Source organism: Akebia trifoliata, chromosome 7, assembly GCF_017979445.1.
Source record: "Akebia trifoliata isolate Shusen 1 chromosome 7, ASM1797944v1, whole genome shotgun sequence".
In the NCBI taxonomy this organism is placed as follows: domain Eukaryota; kingdom Viridiplantae; phylum Streptophyta; class Magnoliopsida; order Ranunculales; family Lardizabalaceae; genus Akebia; species Akebia trifoliata.
In genome coordinates this window covers 28,076,498-28,099,079 of record NC_141381.1, presented here as the reverse complement: position 1 = coordinate 28,099,079, position 22,582 = coordinate 28,076,498, and the positions used below count along the sequence as shown (strand labels likewise).

At 34.5% G+C, this 22,582-nt stretch overlaps 2 protein-coding genes and 2 long non-coding RNA genes across 18 annotated transcripts; all 4 read right to left on the bottom strand.

Moving 5' to 3' along the window:
- Window positions 1-1,043: 1,043 nt before the first annotated feature.
- Window positions 1,044-6,967, bottom strand: LOC147398765 (pentatricopeptide repeat-containing protein At5g59600-like). Of its 13 annotated transcripts, none has more exons than XM_086448053.1 (6): window positions 6,379-6,931; window positions 5,159-5,398; window positions 3,089-4,058; window positions 2,749-2,963; window positions 2,204-2,262; window positions 1,044-1,983 (listed from the first exon to the last, which is right to left on the bottom strand). In XM_086448053.1, exons 4-6 carry the CDS (start codon window positions 2,772-2,774, stop codon window positions 1,334-1,336), a joined length of 735 nt encoding a protein of 244 aa, XP_086304179.1. In that variant the 5' UTR covers window positions 2,775-2,963; window positions 3,089-4,058; window positions 5,159-5,398; window positions 6,379-6,931; the 3' UTR covers window positions 1,044-1,333. The 13 variants fall into 13 exon arrangements, 10 of the variants coding, with proteins under 10 accessions (XP_086304179.1, XP_086304186.1, XP_086304187.1 ...); XM_086448060.1 differs by having other exon boundaries at window positions 3,089-3,166; XR_015180003.1 differs by having other exon boundaries at window positions 1,044-2,124; window positions 3,089-5,398; window positions 6,379-6,943.
- Window positions 6,968-6,973: 6 nt separating this feature from the next.
- On the bottom strand, window positions 6,974-8,635 carry LOC147398764 (uncharacterized). The gene is made up of 3 exons (XR_015180002.1): window positions 8,093-8,635; window positions 7,111-7,183; window positions 6,974-7,024 (listed from the first exon to the last, which is right to left on the bottom strand). It is a non-coding gene; the product is annotated as an uncharacterized LOC147398764 (long non-coding RNA).
- Window positions 8,636-12,004: 3,369 nt separating this feature from the next.
- Window positions 12,005-16,249, bottom strand: LOC147398763 (diacylglycerol kinase 2-like). 3 transcript variants are annotated; one of them, XM_086448049.1, is made up of 4 exons: window positions 15,901-16,249; window positions 13,083-13,251; window positions 12,700-12,822; window positions 12,005-12,332 (listed from the first exon to the last, which is right to left on the bottom strand). In XM_086448049.1, exons 2-4 carry the CDS (start codon window positions 13,206-13,208, stop codon window positions 12,183-12,185), a joined length of 399 nt encoding a protein of 132 aa, XP_086304175.1. In that variant the 5' UTR covers window positions 13,209-13,251; window positions 15,901-16,249; the 3' UTR covers window positions 12,005-12,182. The 3 variants fall into 3 exon arrangements, with proteins under 3 accessions (XP_086304175.1, XP_086304176.1, XP_086304173.1); XM_086448050.1 differs by having other exon boundaries at window positions 12,069-12,362; window positions 12,700-12,837; window positions 15,901-16,243; XM_086448047.1 differs by having other exon boundaries at window positions 12,072-12,332; window positions 12,700-12,837; window positions 15,901-16,245.
- A 3,473-nt stretch (window positions 16,250-19,722) lies between these two features.
- LOC147398762 (uncharacterized) lies at window positions 19,723-21,646 on the bottom strand. The gene is made up of 2 exons (XR_015180001.1): window positions 21,383-21,646; window positions 19,723-20,114 (listed from the first exon to the last, which is right to left on the bottom strand). It is a non-coding gene; the product is annotated as an uncharacterized LOC147398762 (long non-coding RNA).
- Between the last annotated feature and the right edge of the window lie 936 nt (window positions 21,647-22,582).

Below are 22,582 nucleotides of genomic sequence, written 5' to 3'. Positions count from 1 at the left end.
TTGAAAAACATGTGGAAAGGTGGAGTGATAGGTGAAAATTGATTTTGGAGAGGATGATTGAGGGGAAGACATGTGGAAAGTTGTCGGGGTAGGTAAAAAATGATTTTGGAAAGATGAATGGGAGAGATGTGGAAATGTGGTATTTGATTCCCATGAAAATATCTTAAAAAGAATGGGTCAATGTGTATCTTCAAAATGGGCCCTCTTAGAGAGTAACGTGTCAATGAAGGACCAAATACATGTACCTTGATCCATTTTATCCTTAAGAAAGTAGGAAGGTTCATTCCAATGATTTTTAATACATTTGTAAATACCCCAATTTACAGGAGCCTACTTTAAGTAAGGTCTACAAAAGTGGAATCCAGCCTCAAAATATCGATAAAGGGCTCAAAAGCCCAAATGTTCAAAAAATCTACTCTTTTGCTCAAAATAAAAGCCCAAAGACCTTTAATTAACCCATGGTTTCAATTGGCAAGTGTCTCATGTATTTCTTTAATCATTACTATTCCCAATTCAAATCCGAACCTACAACCATTTCTAATATCCAATCCATACCCATTTCCAAGTCTACGTCCAAGCCCATGACCCACATCAAGACCTAAGAAGTCCAAAGTCCATGGTTTCACACCTTTGCCAAAAAGAAGACACATGTCACACTCTAAGATGGCCAATTTCAATTTTATCTATTAGTTCTTATTTTTAGAATTATTTACATGAAAACCAAGGTCCATTTTACGTATATCACACTACGTCATAATACGCCAAAATCGACTGTCCAAGACAGTCGTTTTTTTCAAAAACGACTGCCCCTACAGTCGGGAAAAAAGTCGTTTTAAAAGGAGTGGTTTTTAAAAAACGACTGTCCAAGACAGTCGGGAAAAACGACTGTCTTTGACAGTCGGGAAAAACGACGGTTTTTGACAGTCGTTTATTTACAAATGCCCACACTGTCTGTATTTTTATTTTTTTATATTTATAAATTAAAAAAAATTTCAATAGCTAAAAAGTGCAAATTGAGGCTGTATTATCATTTGTATTATCCATTTCAATGTAATAATTTTTTTTATTAAAAAAAATGTGTGAGATCCAATAGAAAACCCCACAATGTCACGACAAATTAATGCTACGACAATGACTTAATGAAATAGTTTGGGTATTACTTAAAGAAAATGGTTCCATGATAGGTATGAGTCCAGATTCCTATTGAAGAAATTTGAGAGATGCTGCTCTCTACACTTGTTATCCAATCTCTATCCAACTGCACCCGTTATTTCTTCTCAACCTCCTCCTCTTCATCATCTTCTTCAACCTTTCAGCGTCACCTCAATCGCCATTATCCGCTTAAGTTCAACAACTGCAAGCAGCACCCTACACTCTCAAGCTCGAGCTCATACACATTCTTAGCCGTTATTTCTGCAAGTTCAATGTCTCCATGATTCCTACATGCCCTTAACAATGCTCCCCACACAAATGAATCAGGTTTGATAGGCATTTTCTTAATCGAATCATAAGCTTCATTGAGATCACCTGCTCGACTTACAAGATCCACCATGCATGCATAATGCTCTAACCTTGGTTCAATCCCATGTTCTTCTCGCATCAAATGGAAAATTTTCCATCCAACTTCAACCATTCCAGCATGACAACAAGCTGTGAGGGCTGTTATGAAAGTCAGGTGATCCAGTTGTACTTCTTCCTTCACCATCCGATTGAAGAGCGCAATTGCTTCATTACAGTATCCGTGATTTGCATATCCAAAAATCATAGAGTTCCAAGTAACCGTGTTTTTCTTGCTCATCTTGTTGAACAACGTCCCAGCTTCGTGTATGAAACCACACTTAGCATACATGTCAACAAGAGAGCTACTCACGAATATGTCTTCTTCGCCACCAATGCATAGCCATGAATCTCTTTTCCACGTTTTGAATCTGCCACAGTTGCACAAGTAAGCAAGATGCCCTAACTGTAAATTGGGCTTTTCTCCTGTTAATTTCAATACCAAATCAGGTCCTTATCATATTCGAGGTAGCAATTCAGGACTCCCTGAGTCTTAAATGCAAATCAAGTTCGGGAAGATTTAGCTTCTAATTTACGCATATCCCATATGCAGTCCTCTGGCAAGGCCTGGATAATGACCATTCTACTATGATCATACGGAAAACGAAATTAGTTAAATGATATTTATATGGAAAGTGCTACTTACTCGAAGCATGGCTGCTACTTCTTCCTTGGTGATGCATCTTGACCAGTTGTATCATACATCTGATAGCCACATAAAAAACATAGCAGATATTAAGTCATGTAACTCCAAAAGATTTAATACTCAATAATTCTGCAAGGTTCAATAAAATTTATCAATAGATATATAAAGTAGAACATCAATTAAACTCGGCTGCAGGATGGATCGATCAAGATAAGAGGAAGAACAATGGTCTCGAGATGCTTACTGAGGAACATTCAGCAACGAAATGGAGAGCTTGACAGGCACATAAAGCACCCCATTGAGATTCAAGAACCTCATCTAGGAGACATATATTTACAGATGGAAAGCAGACATATTAATACAGAAGCCAACATGGTTACTAATGTGGAGCTCACAAACATGTTAATACATTCACAAACACTTTGTGAATGTGGAAAGTGTACTGGCATTGGCTGTTACCATCCTGAGAACAAGTCTTCCATTTAATCTATATAAGCTTTGTAAAGTCAAAAGTAAGAGGTGGGAGTAGGGAAAAAAAATATCACCTAGAAACAGAGATTAAGAGCATCATCTCCTTGTGAATTCCTGAGGCTCGAGAATCCACAAAGTCCCCAGTTGTTGATGAATTGGACCATGATTCATATGGACAATAAGTTTGAGAAGCCTACAAAGCAATCATTCCCACAACTTAGAAGAAGTTCTGGCTGAAGAAGATTGCAGTGAAGCCCCACAAGTTTTGTTGTTCGAGCGCATATCCACCCTGCAAAGAGCATAGGAGAATAATAGAACCCAATTCAGTATAAATACTTGTATTTTATAATAATAACTGTGCTATAATAATAAAATAAAGTGCCAAGTAAACAAAAAAAAAAAGAGATTACTCACAAGTACAAATAATAAAATGGTTCAACTTCAAGAAAACCCCAACAAATTGGTTTGCTCTGTTCCCAAGCCCTATCATCACTGTGTTGCAGCAAGAGATAAATATTTGTACATTAAGGATATTCATCACCTACAAATAAAAAACTACGACACAAAAATGGAAAATATTCATATCTCATCAATTCGATCTCTATTTATTTCAAATCCCTTGGAAATGAAATTATACAATTGGAAATTGTTGCAGGTGTTAGTACTCTGTTATGAAGGAAGTAAGAGCATCGTAATAGAAGAAGTGGGAATCTGATTAACCTAAGATATCTAAAATTGTGGTTTCTTAAGTTAGAGAAGCTTCCAGAGAGTATAGGCAATCTTCGAAACCTCCAAAATTTGGATATAGATTGTTATTCGCTCAAAAAAGTACCAAGTGGAATTCGGAATCTATTACAATTAAGGCACCTTAAAATAAACAGATACAATTATGGGGAGGAATGAACCTTAGCCCTTATAGGGATAGGGCAATTGACGAACCTCCAGACCTTGAGTGGTTTATACATCGGTGATGGCATTGCCAGTGAGTTAAGTAACTTTACCCAAATCAGAGAGCTTCGAATTCTTCAGTTAACGGAAGAAGATGCAAGTGAGTTATATGCTTCTATAATGAAGATGACTGGACTTCTCTCCTTATCTCTATCAGCATCAGCTTCGAACAACTATTGTTTCAGCCAAGAAGAGTTGCTACCTTCTTTTGAACCATTCTCACCTCTGCCTCTCCTTCAAAAGCTTTGTCTAGTAGGGTGCTTACAGGAAATGCCTGATTGCTTCAGCTCCATGAAAAACCTCACTCGATTAGTTTTAAGCTATTCTAATCTATTGGAGACCCAGTTTCTGTCCTTGAGTCTCTTCTTAACTTGTAATTTCAACAGCTTGGCCTTAATCATTGCCACCATCTCCACTTTTTACTTTCAATGGGAAACTATAACCAAATATGCAACCAGATTTGGATTTAGTCAATAAAAAGAAGGATAAATATTACATAAGAATAATGTAATTGCCATCATCACTTATCATGGATTAAGAACGCTAAGGATAGTGAAAGAAATAGTAATAAAAATAAGCAATACAATTGCTTGTTGTAATGAAAGGGGACTTTCGACCAACATTTAGAACACCCAGAGGAGCCCTAGCCTGCCATAAATATTACACATAAGAATGTAAGATTGTCCCAAATGAAAAGGAATGTCTGTGGGACTAGCATTTCCACATAATCCATATAAAATTTAACTTGAGACTCAAGACAAGCACATAAATAAATACTACTAAAAATGTGTCAAATTAAATAAGGAACCAAAGTACAGATATATTCTAACATCAACGACTGCAAACTACTAACAATATTGAACCAAGCAAGATAAATCTTAGGTCAGAAAATACAGTGTAAATCAAAACAAAAGCATTCTCCCGGAAGTTGATTGTATCTTTCCTGACTCCCATTCACCATTTGATAGTTGACACCAAACCTAAAGTTTCTGAAACAAAACATTTCAGCTCTATGAATCATGTACTTGACGATCACCTTATGGCAGGGGCAGCTTTACAGTGAGGGCACTTGCCCCACAAGAATTTTTAAAAACTATAACAATCAATACAAGTTACAAGATGAAAATAAACAACATTCCTACAATAAGAACCTGCACCATGGATAAATGCCATGTGGCACATTCAGGCCAACCGGTACCATGGATAAATGCCTCAGCTCTTAGTGGGCCTACACAAAATCAGTCCGATTGGTGATTTCAAGATGTTGATTCGAATACCCAAAAAGCATGGTCAAATCAAATGACTGAAGACCACCTACGAGAATGATAAAATTCAAGGGCTAGAAATCACCATTCAGACCATTGTTTGCTGTCTAGGGTCACCAAAGGGTAAGTCCAATATCCACTAGTAAGTTGGGCACAAAAGAGTGTTTTCCATGGCATTAAGGGATGCAAGTGTCAAACTTATGACACGGACATTCATATAAAAGTTGAACTCCCAATCATGTCCGACTAGTTGAGAATCTCATCTACTCACCATTTTGTTGAGAGAGTTAGGCCCCCAATTGTCTAGTGCTGGCTTCCATTGAATTACTACAGTAATCTTTCCCTTTTCTCCACACGATATGTAACTCGTCAAGAATTTTCTTCAAATTCTTCTTTATTTCCTTCTTTTTCTTTTATTTTTTCTTTTTTTTTTCCCTTTTTTTTTTTTTTTTTGCTAAGCTACACGCTATCCATTTTCAATTTACAATCATTTCTCTATTTCTTGTGTTGCCTGCAAAAATAAAGAAAGATACTTAACAATCTCACACACCATACAACCACTAACAAGATATAAATAAACCAGAACAAAAAGGTGAAATAAAGAAACATTAAATGCTACAGGTAAACACAACACCAATGTGGAGATAAAGTGCATGCTTAACACCTTTAGGGCTTTGGATTCATGCCTGGATTGGTCTATACATAGGAAAGCTGCATGAAAATTATTTAAATTTAGCTGTATTCTCCACCAATTGGGGTGGAACAGAGGGTATAAGAATGCCATCTGAACCAAGCCTAATTAAATTACTCCTGAATCAATCATATAATGACAAGGTTTTGAATAAATACTCAAATATTAACAAAACAATATACCTTGCAGCCTCTATAAGGACAATATATGAACAAAAGATGTATTCTCGAGAAAATCAAAATCATGTATCAACATGTAAGCAGTCTAAATAGGAAGGGGGGAAAGAACTATTAGCATAACCCTCGCCATCAATGGCATCACTTCAGTCTCAAATTAAACAAGCTTTGATTTCTCATCAACAATCTAAATTATAAACTTTTGAGTTTGCATGGATGGACATGCATGTATTGTCCTTACACCTCTGTGTTAGACTGTTAGGTTATCCAAAAAAATAGAATACACTAATTTTTTTATTTTGTATTATTTAGGGTCAAGAAAAACAAAAACGAATTGAACACTTCAATGTTATTAAATCCTAAGATTGTGTGAATAGAACACTTCAATATGAAGTATGAATTTCTATTAAAATTGTGTGACTAGAACACAAAAAACAATTGGCCCACTTTAGTGAATTGTATGAATTAAAATTGTAGGATTTTTTTTACTTTTTAGATTATAGTATTTAGGTTCTAAGAAAAACAAAAATGAATTTTATTCAGACCATCAAAAATGAATTGTATGTTTGGGTCAAGTTAATCTCCATTTTGAATAGAACACTTGATATCTAAAATGATCTTTACCTTAATTATCTTCGAACATCAAATGTTGATGCAAGGTGAATCTAAGATTGTCTCCCATCACTATGCAAAGGGGGGGAACCAGATACCGAGGAAATTGGAAGATGCCTCTTCACAAATGGATGGTCCAAGAGCTTAGAAGCAGAGGGCCGATCGTTTGGGTTAACTTGTAAGCATTGGTGGATGAAGTCCCGTGCATCACTTGAAAGGGTATTAGGGACTGGTGGTGGGATACCCCTGCCAATCCTAAATAATGATGGCATCTGTCATACAAGAGAAATCTTAAGAGAAAAAACTACTAAAGCTTGAAACCAATACCACATACTTGGGATAAAAACCCCTTCACATTTAAACCTACAAAAAATAAAAAATAAAAATAAAAAGAGGTTGGAAACAATATCCAAAGTGGGTGCATGCAAAATTTGTATGGAAGATTGAAAGGGTGAAATATTTGCCTAAATATTATCAGATATGTGGCACTTGAAGAATTTGGCACTCTTGACACTTGAAGTTTTGAATCATCAGATTGCCAAATAGTGCAAGGGCAGAGATAAAGCAACTTAAAAAAAATAAACTTAGAAAAGACCAATTGCGTACACATCCAGAATGCAGTGCCTTTGCAAGATTTCACATCGTTTAGTTTGGTTGCCTGAGAAGGTGCAAACCAGCAATGTAAGATAAAGAAGTTTACAAATAAGAAACATGGAAGAGATAGCAAGCTGAGAAGAAAGAAACCTTTGCCAATCCAAAATCTGCAAGTTTTACAGATCCATTTGCATCCACCAATATATTAGCACATTTGATATCCCTTGAAAATGAGAAGCAAAAAAGAAGATTACTTAGAGAAAAAAGAATAAAGTTTTTAATGATGTTCCTATATCATCAAACACTGGAAAACTGGCAACACACTTATACATCCAAGTCATCATATGTAAACAATCCTGAATGCTAAAAAAAGGCTCATGATTTAGATGCAAGCGAATGAAAGAAAATATTTATCGAATGCAATCCATTTGATTGGCCTAGGTAAAAAAAAATTGTTTAGCGTTGCAAATGCGTAAGCCTGTTTATAGTGAGATCAGTAACTCCAAAGGTGCAGACAGATCACAAACCCAAGATCTGTTTCTCAACAACTAGGCCGTCACCTACCCAAACAAGTAGGTTTATTCTTAAATGTCTAGTATTGCCATCTCAAGTCAATGTAGGATACCAAGACATGAATCCGAGTAAAAGTTACATGAATGAAAACTAATGGTTCCTTGAACTATATCCAACCTTTCCACAAGGAAAAGCCTAGGTAGAGAAGACCATATTTCCTTAGGTAGTCGTAATCATATAGAGCAAGAAATATTGCATAAAATCAAATCCAACGGAAATGAACCTGAACCAATCACAATAACTAACTCTATATCACATAAAACTAGGTAAATCCTCATACGCTAGCAATTCAAATCATTCAAAAAAAATTATAAGAATAAACTATATCACATAAAAAAAATTTCTCCAATATTTTCGTTTTTTGTTTAGGAGTTAAATCTGTGGACATAAACAAGAAACAATAGAAGGTGACAGTAGTTGGGTATGTTGAGGCAAACAAGGTCTTGAAGAAGGTTAAATCAACAAGACACAACAGTATTTTCTCTAACAAGGAAGAAAACATTTAAAACCCTAAATTAATTAAGGAAAATCTGATATTCAATCAAAAACTTTAACATACCTGAAGATTCGATCAGAAACCAAGCAAAGGGAGAGAGATCGAACAAAGCCCTAAAGCTTTCGATCAAACGCCGATCGATTTCTTTCCAAAAAAAAAAAAAATCCGATCAATTTACTTTCCAAAATGAAAAAGACTCTGATCGATTCTCAGAGAGAGAGAGAGTCGAGTGTGAGCGAGAGAGAGATATGCTAGATCGAAATCGAGACAGAGTCGACTAAGAGAGAGAGATAAATTTGAGAAAAGCGACGGATTCAAGAGAAAGCGCGAAGACAAACAAAGTCGAGAGAAAAGAGCAGTAGAGTGAGAGTGAGAGGAGAGACAGAGACGAGTAGAGAGAGAGAAGAGCAGTAGAGTGAGCGTGAGAGCAGTCGAGCGGGAGAGATATAGAGGAGAGCAGTCGAGTGAGAGAAGAGAGAAGAAGTTCGACAGAGATCGAGCTTCTGTAAACGAAGGTCTCGAAACAATTTTTCTTAAGAGTGACTATTGGCACCCCAATTTTTACTTATTAACGTCAGTTTCGTTGAAACGACGGTTGAACGACAGCTAAAAACTGTCGCAAAAAACGACAGCCTTTAGCAGTCGTTTTTAGCGCAATTTTGGCGTCGCAAAAACCCCAATATGACGTAGTGTCACATTCCCATTTATGCTCCCAAAAGAATTTTTTCACATCTCCATATTTGTTCATTATTTTATATATTATTTACAACTGAACTAAAATCTACTTTTTACCTATCACATTACCTTTACACATGTCACCCCACATTAATTTTTTTAAAAATTATCTCGGATTCTCATTCACACCCATTTTTAAAAATGAATAATAAGATTTTTCATCGTAAAAAATCATGTTGCTACAATATTTTCAAGGGACCGAAGTGTTTTTCTCTTTGATTTCCCATCCAATGGGGGTGATATGAGGATTTCTTGTCAAATAGTTGACCAACCAATGGAATTTTTGCAATGGCTCACCAAGGATATTTTTCCTTGAGACTTGAGATTGATGGAATTCCAAGTTGACATGATTTTTTAGAGGACTAAGGATATGGTGCCAAGTGTCCTCTTTTAAAAAGGTTATATGACAAGCCAAATTAACTTAAATTTTAGGCTTTTCAAGTTATTGTGGGCTAATGGTTTATTTTTGGGTTTTGCAAGATCTTTGAGGTAAGATGGACCTTACTTGAGGCCTTCCCTTCAATCAGGCTTGTCCAATTTGGGGTATCTACAGCAAGCATAAATGCTTAATAAATGATAATTCTACCATTGAAACATGTTTAGTGTTCGGACTTGTAGTGGATTGCAGATGTTAAATTAAACAAATGATAAAAGAAACTTTGGTAAGTAAGATTCATTCCACAAGGACAATAGTTGATTCGGATTCTCTTTTGAATTGAAATCAAAACAGATTTTGAAAACAGAGTTAAAGAAATTGCAGCTAGAAAGTAGAATAAAATTGAAACAATAATAGAAATTAAAGCAATGTAAAAGAGTAGAGAGATCAATTCAATATTTGCAAGCTATCTTGGTAATCTAACAACTCTAATTCGATCTCAATCCACGCAACAAACCATTATTTGTGGATTGGAAGATAATTCAATTAAGTCTAATAGATAAATCCAATAGTAGGTGATTAGTGAATCAAAATTGTATCATCAGATTTATATTTCAAGTTGTTACTAAGCATAATTAAGCTTAATATTATCTAAGCATGAATCATTAAAGTGAAGACAATCGATACAAATCAGATAATCCAAATTTAATAAACTTCACACAAGCACAATTAAAAGAGAAATAATATAATTGCTTAAACTAAATTAAGATAGACTCACTCCGGCATCATTGACCTCTTTATGGAGAGTCTAACTAGTCATTGCAAGGAGCAAGTTGCAACAAAATAAAACAGAGAAAATATGGTGGAGAAAAGAATGAGACAATCTATGCCGTAATTTGATTCCCAAACTTCAGCTTGAATCTCTCTTATTACAAAGCTTCAAAATAAACTAAGAACTAAACTAAGATTACAAGAAAAAAAAAAAAAAAAAAAGGTCATTTTAGCTCTCACTCTAAAAGAAATGTCTCTCACACAAAAATCAGAAAAAAACAAAGAAATTAGGAAGATCAAGAGGGACCCCTTCCTTTGGGACAATCCCTCAATTTATAGATTTTCTATTTGGGTTTTCGGATCATCTTTTTGCGATATTCGATTCGAGAAGAATCCACCGTTACAACGGTCAAAGAATCTAGAACCTTTAGTACATATCTCGAGGCATAATTCCTCGAGATTACCATGCCGCAGTAGGTCATTGGTAAGCTACGGTGATGTGGCAGAGTTCAGCTCTGATCTTTGGTTGGTTACTTTCATTTAACTTGTACATTGTAACAAAAATTGTTATATAATTATTTGCGTTCAAAATTGCCTCTCTTTACTTACAAAAAGTAGAAAATTCTATTAGCTTCGATAATTTGATAATTTTATACAATTTACTTTTATTTAAGGAGAAATAGCAATTAGATGTCAATAATTTTTGTGTAATTACGGTCCCAAAGATGGCTTTATGGGACCTTATCATTTGGAGTAAGAAGATAAAAATCGATAGTATTTGATAAATATTGACATAATTATTTATGAGCTTTGTCCTATAGTTAAACTCACAAATTTAAACTTTCATAAGCCAACCAATGAAGTATATAAAATCAAAATTGACTAATTTACAACCTAAAGAGTTAAGATTACATGGACTTACATATTTACAATAGGGAACAGATCAACGGACATATGAAAAAACATATGTAAAAACAATGTAACATTAATAAATTTTCAAAATATGGGTTAGAAGTTTCGGATTGAGCCGATATTTTGTAAGGATGATCTCTATGATGGGAAGATCATCTGAAAAAAAATAATCAGTCCAATCTGAAACTTCTAACCCCATTAAAAGTGATTTAGAATGTGGACCGTCGATTTTTTGTCAATTTTTGCCAATAATTTGTAAATGACTTTCGATGGATTTAGAAGTTTCAGATTAAGCTGATTTTTTGTGAGGATGATCTTCTCATCATAGTGACCATCCTCGCAAAAAATAAGCTCAATCCAAAACCTCTAACCCATATTTTGAAAACCATTGTTTTTACATATGTCCCATGAACTGCCCCCTTTACAATATACTATATTTTCTAATAGTTGAAATTATATTTTTATTCATATAAATATAAATATAAAAATTAGATCAATCGTTCAAAATCAAGTGTGAGGAAATTTTTGTTTGCCTCAAGATTTATACGTGCGAAGGTCGAGCTCATGAGCATGCGATATCAGTGTGATACCTGCCAAATGCACTCCAACACCTGAGTAAGATTTCCATGCCGCAAGTACTTTATTTACACTTTTCCCATAAGTCTCCACCTCTAGTTTTCTGAGGAAGAGATCCAGATTCCCTTAAATTTCCTTTAATGTATGCTCCCTACAATTATCTCAATCCCATCTTTTCATTCTTTCAAATTTAAATTTAAAATTAGGTCCTTATTCAAGTTTTCTTATCTTCTCGTAGGAAGTTTTTGATTGCAGTCTATGAGAGAGCCGACATAAATTTCTTTCATGGTGAGTCGACTAAGTTTTATTTCAACATGCTCAGTCCTTGAGCTAAACTGACATGCCAAGGAGGCTAGAAAGAACCAAGTTGGACTACAAGAGAAATTAGAAAGGTAGTACACTATGTGAAAAAGGCCCATATTTGACGGTCTTAGCCCGTCAAATTTTGAGAAATTTGAATGACCCTCCCGTCAAATATTCTCTTGTAGAATTTTTTTTTGACGGCCTTGGACTATCAAATTATTGGAGAATGGACTTCAAAAAAAACAAAAAAAATCCATAGAGTATGACCGTCAAATTTTGGAGGTTTAACAAACAATAGCACGGTCCTCTAATTCACTAATCACAATGAACGAAATAATATTTAAAAAAAAAAATCAGAAAAAGAAAAATCATAAAACAAGCTCCAAATTAAATTAAATAACCCAAAATTAATATACATGTAAACCTCTTTGTTAAGATCGAAAATTCTGTCGAAGCTACAAATAACTGACAATAATTAAACTAAATAAGACCAAATGATATTGAAATTGCTGGATCGGTAACATCTTTGGTGGAGGTCAGTGTTGTTATCGTTGTAGATTGGCGAATGAACTCTTGTGCTTCACGTGCCGTTTTTTCCTTGGCCTTTTTCGCTCTTTTCAGCACATCCTTCTGCATGCAGCATTTCATTAATCATTTTCCCTATATTGCATCCATCGATAAGTAAAAACCATTCAAAGGGGAAGAACTATAACTACATACTAAAAGAAAAAAAAAACAAGAACAGGAAACATGATAGGCTTTCACAACTATTATCATGGGGAGGGGGATTTAAAAATAATAAAGTAGAATGGAATTCATCAGATTTGCTACATTTCACAAACCCACAGCGAACAGGTTGGTTTGAACCGGTTCGCAGTTGGTACCTTTCGAATGAATTGGATAACCTTGTGTGTGTGTGTGTGTGTGTGTGAAGTACGCAACCGAGGACGTTGTGCCAGGACATATCAGTGTGAATGAAACTCCGAACAAATTATACCTGTCCATGATGTGTTATTTCTAAACAGCCAGGTGGTTGTATAAATGGCTCTCCATCTATCTGAATGGGGAAAGAACTTGAAATTTGTATTCTTATCACTCCTCCTTGGGCTAATCTCCTCGCCTGTGAAAGTCCAACCTGTAGAATAAGACCCCAATAATTATAACGATGAAAACAACAACTCATTTCAGCAATGATTGGCATGCTATTTAAAGAGAGCTTCTATTGCCACACCAACTTTTGCTAATGTCACTGCAAGTGTGTGCTAATTCTTTGGTGATTTAGAAAATAAATTGGTGTGGCATTATCAAAAGTTGGTGTGGCAATAGAATCTCTATATTTAAAACTTCATAAATAATGCAAAAAAACAGCAAAACCCATACCTGAAGTTTACCAAGGTGCCATGCTCCACTGATACATACAACCTCAAGCAGTTTATCATGCATGGACTGAAGATTGAAATCATCATCATGATCATAATCATTTTGCCAAAGATCTACTCCTCCCATGTAACTTCCGATGTTGAGCACGATGACACCCTCAGCATCCTGTCTGAAAAAGATTACGAAGGAACATCAGGACCAACAAGAAAAAAATCGACAATGGCATAATAACAAAATTTTATAGTAAAAGACCCCAACAAAGAAAGTGTACAATTACCCTTGTTTTTAGAAAGATTTACTATTTTAGATTAGTAGAAGTTGCACCACATTACAAGTTTGAAAGTCTATTTAAATGATGGTGAGCAACAATGTTTAAAATATCGTATTGATTGAATTTTTCGGTTAATGAAAGTTTCAATATGGTTTCAATTGATACATACCTAAAACATTCAATGTTTCATATCAGCTCGGCTGATACCGATACGTATCGATAGATACATCCTAATATTTCAAACCATGGTGAGAGATACATTTTGCAACATCTAGACTATCAATAGAATGTTAAGGGCCCGTGTGGATACAGGAGCCAGAAGTACTTAAAACATAAGTACTTCTAGAAGTATTTTTTGAAGTACTGTCTGAAGTAGCTGGATACATGTTGTACGTTTGGATGCAAGATCTGAGAAGTACTGCCAAAAGTACTTCTCACAGAGTTTTGTGTTAGGAAACTATTCTGTATTCTATTAAAATGACCAGAATGCCCTTATATGTAATAATTACTGTTTTTAACATTATAACTTAACAATATACCCTTAAAAAAGTAGCAGTTACTGTTTTTATTAAATAAAAACATTATAACATCATTTTATACTCAAAAAATCCTTGTTTTTTTCTTTTAATTGGACAGAACCTCCCCTAAATACTGGACATATGAAAAATAAAACCTGTATAAAAACATGACAATTATCATAAAATAAAACCTGTATCATCATACATAAAATCATATGTAATAATCACACCAACATATGTAAAATGAAAAGAAAATATTTATAAACAAATCTGTTAACTTTAAAATATACCTTTGCACGCACCTAATAAATCTGTTTTAACCACTATTAGTTATTGCACACCCCTAAAGGCACATAATCATTTCTATTAGAGAAAGAGAGAGAAACCCGATCTTAGAATATTGATAAGTGGTTATTTCTTGAAACTCAAATTTCTATGGAGTGATTGCCAATTTGTATTCCATTTGAGCTCAACAACCCTTGGTAAGATTTAAAATCTTTCTATGTTAGTAAGGAAAGTGTTTTTCAAAGACTTCTAGACCCAAAAATTTTCTATTAGAATTAGTTCCATTTCTCTCACTATAGAAGGAGCTCAAAATGATGTTGGTGATGAAATAATATAGTTAAATACATCTTCTTCTCAATGGCTACATTCTATACAAGAAGCAATAGCCCTACAATGTCTGCAATACTGCTGCTGGTTGGAATGCTAATGGCAACCTTAGAATGTACAGGTCTCTCTCTCTCTCTCTCTCTCTCTCTCTCTCTCTCTCTCTCTCTCTCTCTCACACACACACACACACACACACACACACACACACACACGCACATATATGCATGCATGCACAGAGATATCAATGCCCATCCCACCATATATATTCTGATTTGAATAATGGATTTCAACCTCCCCATCTGACATACTATCCCATACTCTCTCGACGTGGCATGTGTTAGACCAAAGATTTTTTATTCATTAGGATACACAACTGCACATATATCCCTAGAAAAAAAATCTATGAATCTAGCATATGCCACATCATGGGAATATGGGGAGTATGTCAGAGGGAGGAGTCATAAAATCACAACCCTCCTAATATTTTTCATGAGGATGGTCATCATGTCTACAAAGGGAGAAAAAATCCCGATTGATTTGACCATCGAAATGATCGAAAAATGGAAAGAGACTTATTGATGGATCCCGATATTTGGTGCTCTTGCATCATTTGCTATGTTGTTCTGTGCTGGTGCTAAAAGTGATAATAAAAAATTTAAAACTAATTTGATTAATTCACATCTGATTACAAGCATCTTGATGAAATCTTGGCTGTTCATCGACAGTTCTCAACCTCGGTAGGGTCAGGTGCATTGACCCTTTTAAAGGCTTCACTAGCGGCTTGCATGATCTCTGTCCCTGGGGCAGTGCTTGCAAGCAATAACACCATTGATGCATTGTTTTCTGAAGTATGTAAACAAATTCTCCAAAAAAAAATTCCAAAAATTCTCCAAATAAGACATATTGATTTAATCAACAAATGACTAATTAATTCAATTAATTGGCAATTTGTCGATTACTAGCTCATGAAATTTCCCTAAATTTATCCGAATTGAACATGGACCCACAACCACATTGATCCAATTTATAGGGTGGATCTTAACCTTCCTATTACTGATTGGTCAATATACCTACAATCCGAATCGTTGACCATCATAATAAATGTGTGGTCGAGATCGAACGAGTTGGTGAGCCAAATGGTATGACTGTAGCTTCAGATTGACTCAACTCAACCAAAAATTAAATAAATAAATAAGTAAATTTAAGAATGGTTAGAGAATCAGTTATAGAAGAAATATCCAATTGAAAGATACAAAATTGGATTCAATTCATTGAAGAACGGACAAATTTTCAAGATCCTTCAACTGTTTACAAAACAGGTTTGAAGGGAAGTGATTGAGAATTTCAAAGTGGAAATAAAAAACCAAAAATATAAGAAAAATAACTCTTACAAAAAAATATTTTAGACGAGGGTTACCTCTTTCTGTCGAAGTTCTGTCGAGGGTATCAAAGATCAGAGAGATCTTGCCACTGTTGAGGGTTCTCGAGGTTCCTTGAGGGTTTCCGTTGATGGAGCACTAGCCACCGCAGTCGCTCGAGGAAGAAGACCTGTAGGAGTGAGAGAGATCACTCTCGAGGGCTCTATCGAGGGTTCTATCGAACGAGAAGGTTCCGTTGAGAGTTTACGCTGATGAAGACCTAACCACCGTAGTCGACCGAGGGAGAAGACACCGTCGGAGGGAGAGAGATCGCTCTCGATGACTCGATCGAGGGTTCTGTCAAACGAGAGTCTCCTCTCTGTTTCGCGTGTGAAGAAGATGGAGTCTCGTCTGTTATGTTCGTATGGCTAAGGTTAAAAAAAACGATAAAAATTAGGGGTAAAATTGGAATCGCGGCAAATTTTTTGACGGAACATGTGCTCTCCGTAAAAACAAAAAAGAGAAGTATCAATTTCGATGATTCTCCAAAAAGTATTATTTTTACTCTTTTAAAAAGTTATTCTTTCAAAGCATCGAATATCCAAATGATCGAGTAAGTGCTTCTGACTCCCGCGAGGAGTCAGAAGCACTTAGAAAAGTCAATCCAAACAACCCCTCAAAGGTAGGTTGCAATGATATGATGGATAATATAATGGTTTATTATCACCAAGAGTGCTTATTTTTTTATTGAATGGGAGAGAGAAGCAGGATTCTCATGGAAAAAAATCGTTCAAAATCGGGTTTCCATGGAAGTCTATGCAGCGGTACTCAAATCATTCCAAAAGGCTATATATTTTAAGCAATAAGAAGATTGATTCACCAAAAATAAAGCACGTATCAAATTTCTGAACATTTTAGAGAACCATGCAAACATCATGTTTCTCGTTTAACTCTACAACACAATCTTAATTTGGGTTTCTTTAGGAACCAACAAATTTCCCGCTATATGAAGACCATTTTACAAACCCAATTCCATCTTTCTTTTGTATAATACCACTTGATAGGGTCTCATTAGTAAGTGCTACAAGATCTCATGCATTGGAACCCATGGTTATGGACCCAAATTCATTAGTATGGAATATTTTCTTTTCCGAGTGAAATACCCTAGTATATGAAATAGTTAAAAAGTACTTCTTTGTTGTGGAATAAGAAGCCTTTATATCTTAAGGCATGTATTTGGGGGGAATATGAGTTTAAGCAATAACAAGAATATTTCTAATTCATCAAAAACAAGATGAAAATATGGGGATTCTCTAGCAATGCAAGTGGGTTTTGGCCAATAGAGAAATTAAACAGATCCCAAAGGATCACTAGAAGAAGTGTTGAACACGAAATTTGCAATCATAAGCACTGTAAACAGCGGTACTCTTTCCTGTTTGAGAGAGTTCATCTCTAGAGTAGAAGTTCCATAGTTTTTCAATTGGAATCATAATTTGTCTACAGAAATTCTTCGCATGGTTTAAAATATCGGTATGTATCGCAATGTATCGGTCGATACATATCGGTATCGGCCAAGGCCGATACGAAACATTCAATGTTTTGGGAATATATCAGCTATTTATTTGAATGTATCAATTTGTATCAAATGTATCAATGGATACCATATCGGTTTTTCCATTAACCGAACCATTCAATCATTACGATAGTTTAAACCATGATTCTTCATGCATATTAATCGACCTTTCTTCTACCCACAAAACCAACACTTAAATTTGTACAGATTCTTCCAAGGATTATCCAATAAGAGAGTTTGCAATCTTGTCAAGATCTTTTCATCAAATAAATTCGTATTACATGAACATGAAACAAATACATACATATAAGAACTTGTTAAAATTGAAGTTCGATTAAACATCACAAGTTCCTGACTTTTACTGATCTTGAATCACAAAACTCTTAACTATCCCTTTAGGATATAGAGAGCATTGAAGTGAGGATTTTAATTTTTAATAATAAAAAATAAAAAGGGGAAATTATCAACAACAACAAAAAAAAAACTATAAAAAAAATTATTATAAAAAAAGCAACATATTTTTTATAATTATTAAAAGGAATCCACATCGGCACTTCAAGTGCAGATTTTTTTTAAAAATAACATAAAATATCTGCATTTAAAGTGACGAATTTGTCAAGAAAATTTTAAAATGAAATAAAAGTTCCCTAATTTGTTTTTTTAAATGACCTACGCCCTATGAGGTTGGCTCACATCCCAACAAATGTTTGACGTGTGGCTCAATGACACCAACAATAGAGAGAGCTTCTCTCTCTTATCGCTGCCCACATATTTATTTTTTTTAATTTCAAATCTTAAAAAGGGTAGTTAGGCCCACATTATTGACAATCCAACAACACAGCCTTCTAGATTTCATGAAAATATTCATATTAAAAAAAAAAATTTACAAAAATATTGTTTTTCGAACTTGATCCAAAGTGTTGAAAATGGATGGCCATCGAGTATCCAAATTTAAAAATAAAATTCAACGATGAAAAATAACTATTTAAAAAAAAAAAAAAAAAAAAATTTAAGTTCATATAATTTTGTCATCTACCACTCCATTACATTGGATTAGGTTTTTCAATGTCACAAGGTGATCAAATAAGAAAGTTTGATTTTTTTTTCACTATGAGTAGGAGAGAGAAAAGGGCATCTGGGGCGTTGGTCAAAAACAACTTCCAATTTGAAAAAAAAAAATTGCTTTCTTTTTTAATGATGCTATATGGACAATGTTTTTGGCCAACACCCCCTGATGCCCCTTTCTTTCTCCTGCCCATAGTGAAAAAAAATAAACTTTCTTATTTGATCATCTTGTGACATTCAAAAACATGATCTAATGCAATGGAGTTATAGAGGACAAAATTATATGAACTTTAAAAAAATATATTAAAAATATAGTTATTTTTCACCGCTAAATTTTATTTTTTAATTTAGATGCTCAGTGGCCATCCATTTTCAACCTTGGATCAAGTTCAAAAAATAATATTTTTTTAATTTCTTTTTTTTTCTAATATGAATATTTTTATAAAATCTAAAAGGTTGTGTTGTTGGATTGTCAATGTCATAATCAATATGGGTCCAAGGACCATTTCTAAGATTTGAAATCTAAAGAAATCAAAAAGGTTGTGTTGTTGGATTGTCAATATCATAATCAATGTGGGTCCAAGGACCCTTTTTAAGATTTGAAATCTAAAGAAATAAATATACGGGCAATGGGCAAGAGGGAAAAGCTTTCTCTATTGCTGATTTCATTGCACCACATGTCAAACGTTTGTTGGACTGTAAGCCAACTTATAAGGTGTAGGTCATTTAAAAAAAATATATAATAGGAATATTTTATTTTATTTTTTTAAATCTCAGCAAATTCTGCACTTTAAATGTTGATATTATATTTTATTTTATTTTTAAAAAAAAATAGGAACTTGAAGTGCCAATTTTTAATTTTTATTATTAAAATATAAAATCAGCACTTCAAGTACCGACTTGGATTCCTTTTAATAATTATAAAAAATATTTTATGTTTTTATAATTAAAAAAAAAAAGGTTTTTTTTGATAATTTTCCTTTCTTATTTTTTCCTGACACTATTAAAAATGCAGGGAAAGCCTTGATCATCCCTAAAAAATATGTCAATGGGTTTGGGTTAGGATTTTAAGGTCCAATTAGGTCTGGTCTGACCCATTATCCACTCCTACTTAGAAGTGTCCAAAAAGGGATCAAATGCACAATTGAGAGAAAACACTTGATGCATTAGTGAAGCCATAGAGTACGTGCAAGGCATTAGTGATTACACTGGTGGTTGCTAATCAATTTATAAAAGAGAAAAATTTTACAATAATAGGGAAGTTTTTCATTGATTATCAAAAGTACAACAACAACGCCTTATCACAAAGTTTGGGGTAAATTAAATGAATCATGTTCCTCCATTCTACTCTATCCAGTACCAAGTCTAGGAGAACAACACAAAGTAATAATAAACTAAAAATAAAATAAAAAATTGTCAAGGACAAGACTATTGGTATGATGTTCTTCTTTTCTTTTCTTGAACGACTTCAATATCAGACGTTTCAATAAACGTCCTGTTTCTGTCTTACATGCTAACCCTTACATATTTAATATCCATACCAAAGTGCTTCCCACTTCTGGTTTGGAACTCGGACAATCCCAAGAGTTAGCCACAGTACCCTACACCCTTCCACGTCTTAACTGAGGAAAAAAACTGCATTAAAAAAGAAATTTCCAGCTATTAGTTAATTTAAAATTTTATCTTTTATCAAATTGAGAAATATATAATCAATCATTTACGCTCTTTTCTTCATATTCTAGTGAAAATAATGAATAAAAGTGAAATTTAAACATGCAAATAACACACTCCGGTGAACGATCGCCATAATTATATCTATTTTAATTTTACCCTTCTTTTGAGTACTTTTTTGCCGCCAAATTTCCCAAGGCTTATGCTTTTTTCAATCCAATTGTAGATGTTATGCCATTCATACTTGACCTCTTCCTTCTCTTAGCCCAAGCAACTTTTAAATTTTTGTTTTATAACCTCGAGAAATAGTGAATAATCCTATTAGTACACAAATGTATAATTCCCTAAGAATTTGATTTCATACTTTTCCTAGTCATATCTCATCAATATAGACTCCTGACGTATACGAAGGAGTGCAGTTCAATAAATTCCTACATCTTTATCTATCTATGAGATGTTTGGATTTTTCAAACTCCATGGCTTGAAGAAGAAAATGCCATCCTCACTCAAACCAAGACATGACTCTTTGGCATAATTCTTCTTCTAATGATCATTTCAACCGCCGATAATAAAAGACATAACTTGGTTAATGAGCATAAGGTCTTACAGTTTTGATGGATCAATTAACTTGAAAAGGGGGGGGGTTTTCTTTGCCTTGAGATCTATGTGAAGGTTGAGCCCCTGAGCTTGCAGTAATGGTGTTGTAACTATCAAATACACTCCGACGCCCAACTCAGGCTTCTTCAATTAGACTAAAACAAGAATCTCAAAAAAGAAAATGGATTTCATCCCTCTCAGATCCACGTTCAATTGAAATTCCTCTAACCCTCCTTACAATTAAATCAATCTTTTAAGCCTTTCATGTTTAATTTTTAAACCTTTTTCCTTAACTTTGTAAGTTTCCTTATCTTGTTGTAGCTATGTAGTTTTTATTTCCAGCTTAGCAAATATCCAATATAAATCACTTTCCTTTCAAGTCGACTAAGTTTTATTAGTAGATATTAAATGATTGAATGAATTATTAAAGAAAAATAAAAAATGAGAGCACATGTAAGTGAAAGTACAATCCTATATTTCCTACCAAGAAAAAAAATGCAAAATGGAAGAGCCAATACTCAAACTTTCAAAAGTGTGTTGAAAAGAACAAATAGATATATATTTTGGGGGGAGGTTTCTACGAGAGAAGAGGAAACATAAGTCAAGGAAGACCAAAATAATAGAAGATGGCATACCATGGTTTTGTAGGGTGGGTACCCTTAAGCACCCCATTAATTTTCCGATGCCACCCATTCCTAGAAGACCATTGAGATCTGCACATTGAACTAAATTGTCGAAATCCAATGCTTCTGATGGGCATCTCCAAGGGCTTTCATCATCTTCCATGAAATCAATAAGAACCTATTATTCTATAATTGAAGAAAATGGCTTGAGTCTGGTTTGGCTAGAGAGCCCCCCATGTCTTATAAGAAGAAAACACCAAGAAACGACGAAACGCATTGATGATAAACGACAATACAATAACGAAACAGCTATAAGCGCGTGCCATCACAAGGAATCCGCTGCAGAGATTTAAGTGCATGTGTTCTTGCCTTTAACTGCCTAATACACTTGTCATGGTTAGTTGTAGCCAAAAACATGCAGGAGCACGCGTGTTATCGACGCTAAGGAAGTTTTGTTAGAATTAAATTCTAGACCATAATGCCCTTATTTGTTTATATAGTGACTAAATAATCACCAAAAGGGGTAAAATTGAGTCATTTATTTTACTAAATTACCATTACCGTTTGGCCAAGAGGGGGTACTTAAAGAGATTACTAATTTGCCACCCCTACCCGATCCCCATACGGAGCGACCATCCCAGTATAGATCACGTGCTTTGTCAGAACAGTGGTCTGGTCCCAATCATCACAATGGTTTAACTTTAGTCACCTATACCCTACAACCTGGCTGTCCTATATTGAACATGGCTGGTCAATGATACAAAGCGTCTTGCTAAGTTCCAACTTTACGCTTCGGGCAAATTCCAATTGTTTTATAGAAACACATTTTTCACTGGAAATGATATTGTTGCACATGTAAAACTAGCCACTCGAGGATTATGTGATGATAGAGGTGCATTTGCTGCCATTCTCAAATATCGATAAAGTAGGCTCATGAATAAGGGTAATTTAGTCTAGTTTTCACTCCCATTAAAGGGTATGTGGGTGTGCTTCATAACTCCAAGGACCACAACTAGTTTTCATGCTCTTTGATCTTGCTAAGTTGGTGAATAGTGCCTGCAAGATTTGATCCATGAAATGCCCATCTTCCAGCCCCAACTCATGGAAGCCCAAAATGCAGTCAGATTTTATTCAAAAATAGTGCCAGTGAAGACTTGGGTCCATCAAAACTTAACTATCGGAACTTATCATCAAAGTGAATAAATATATAAT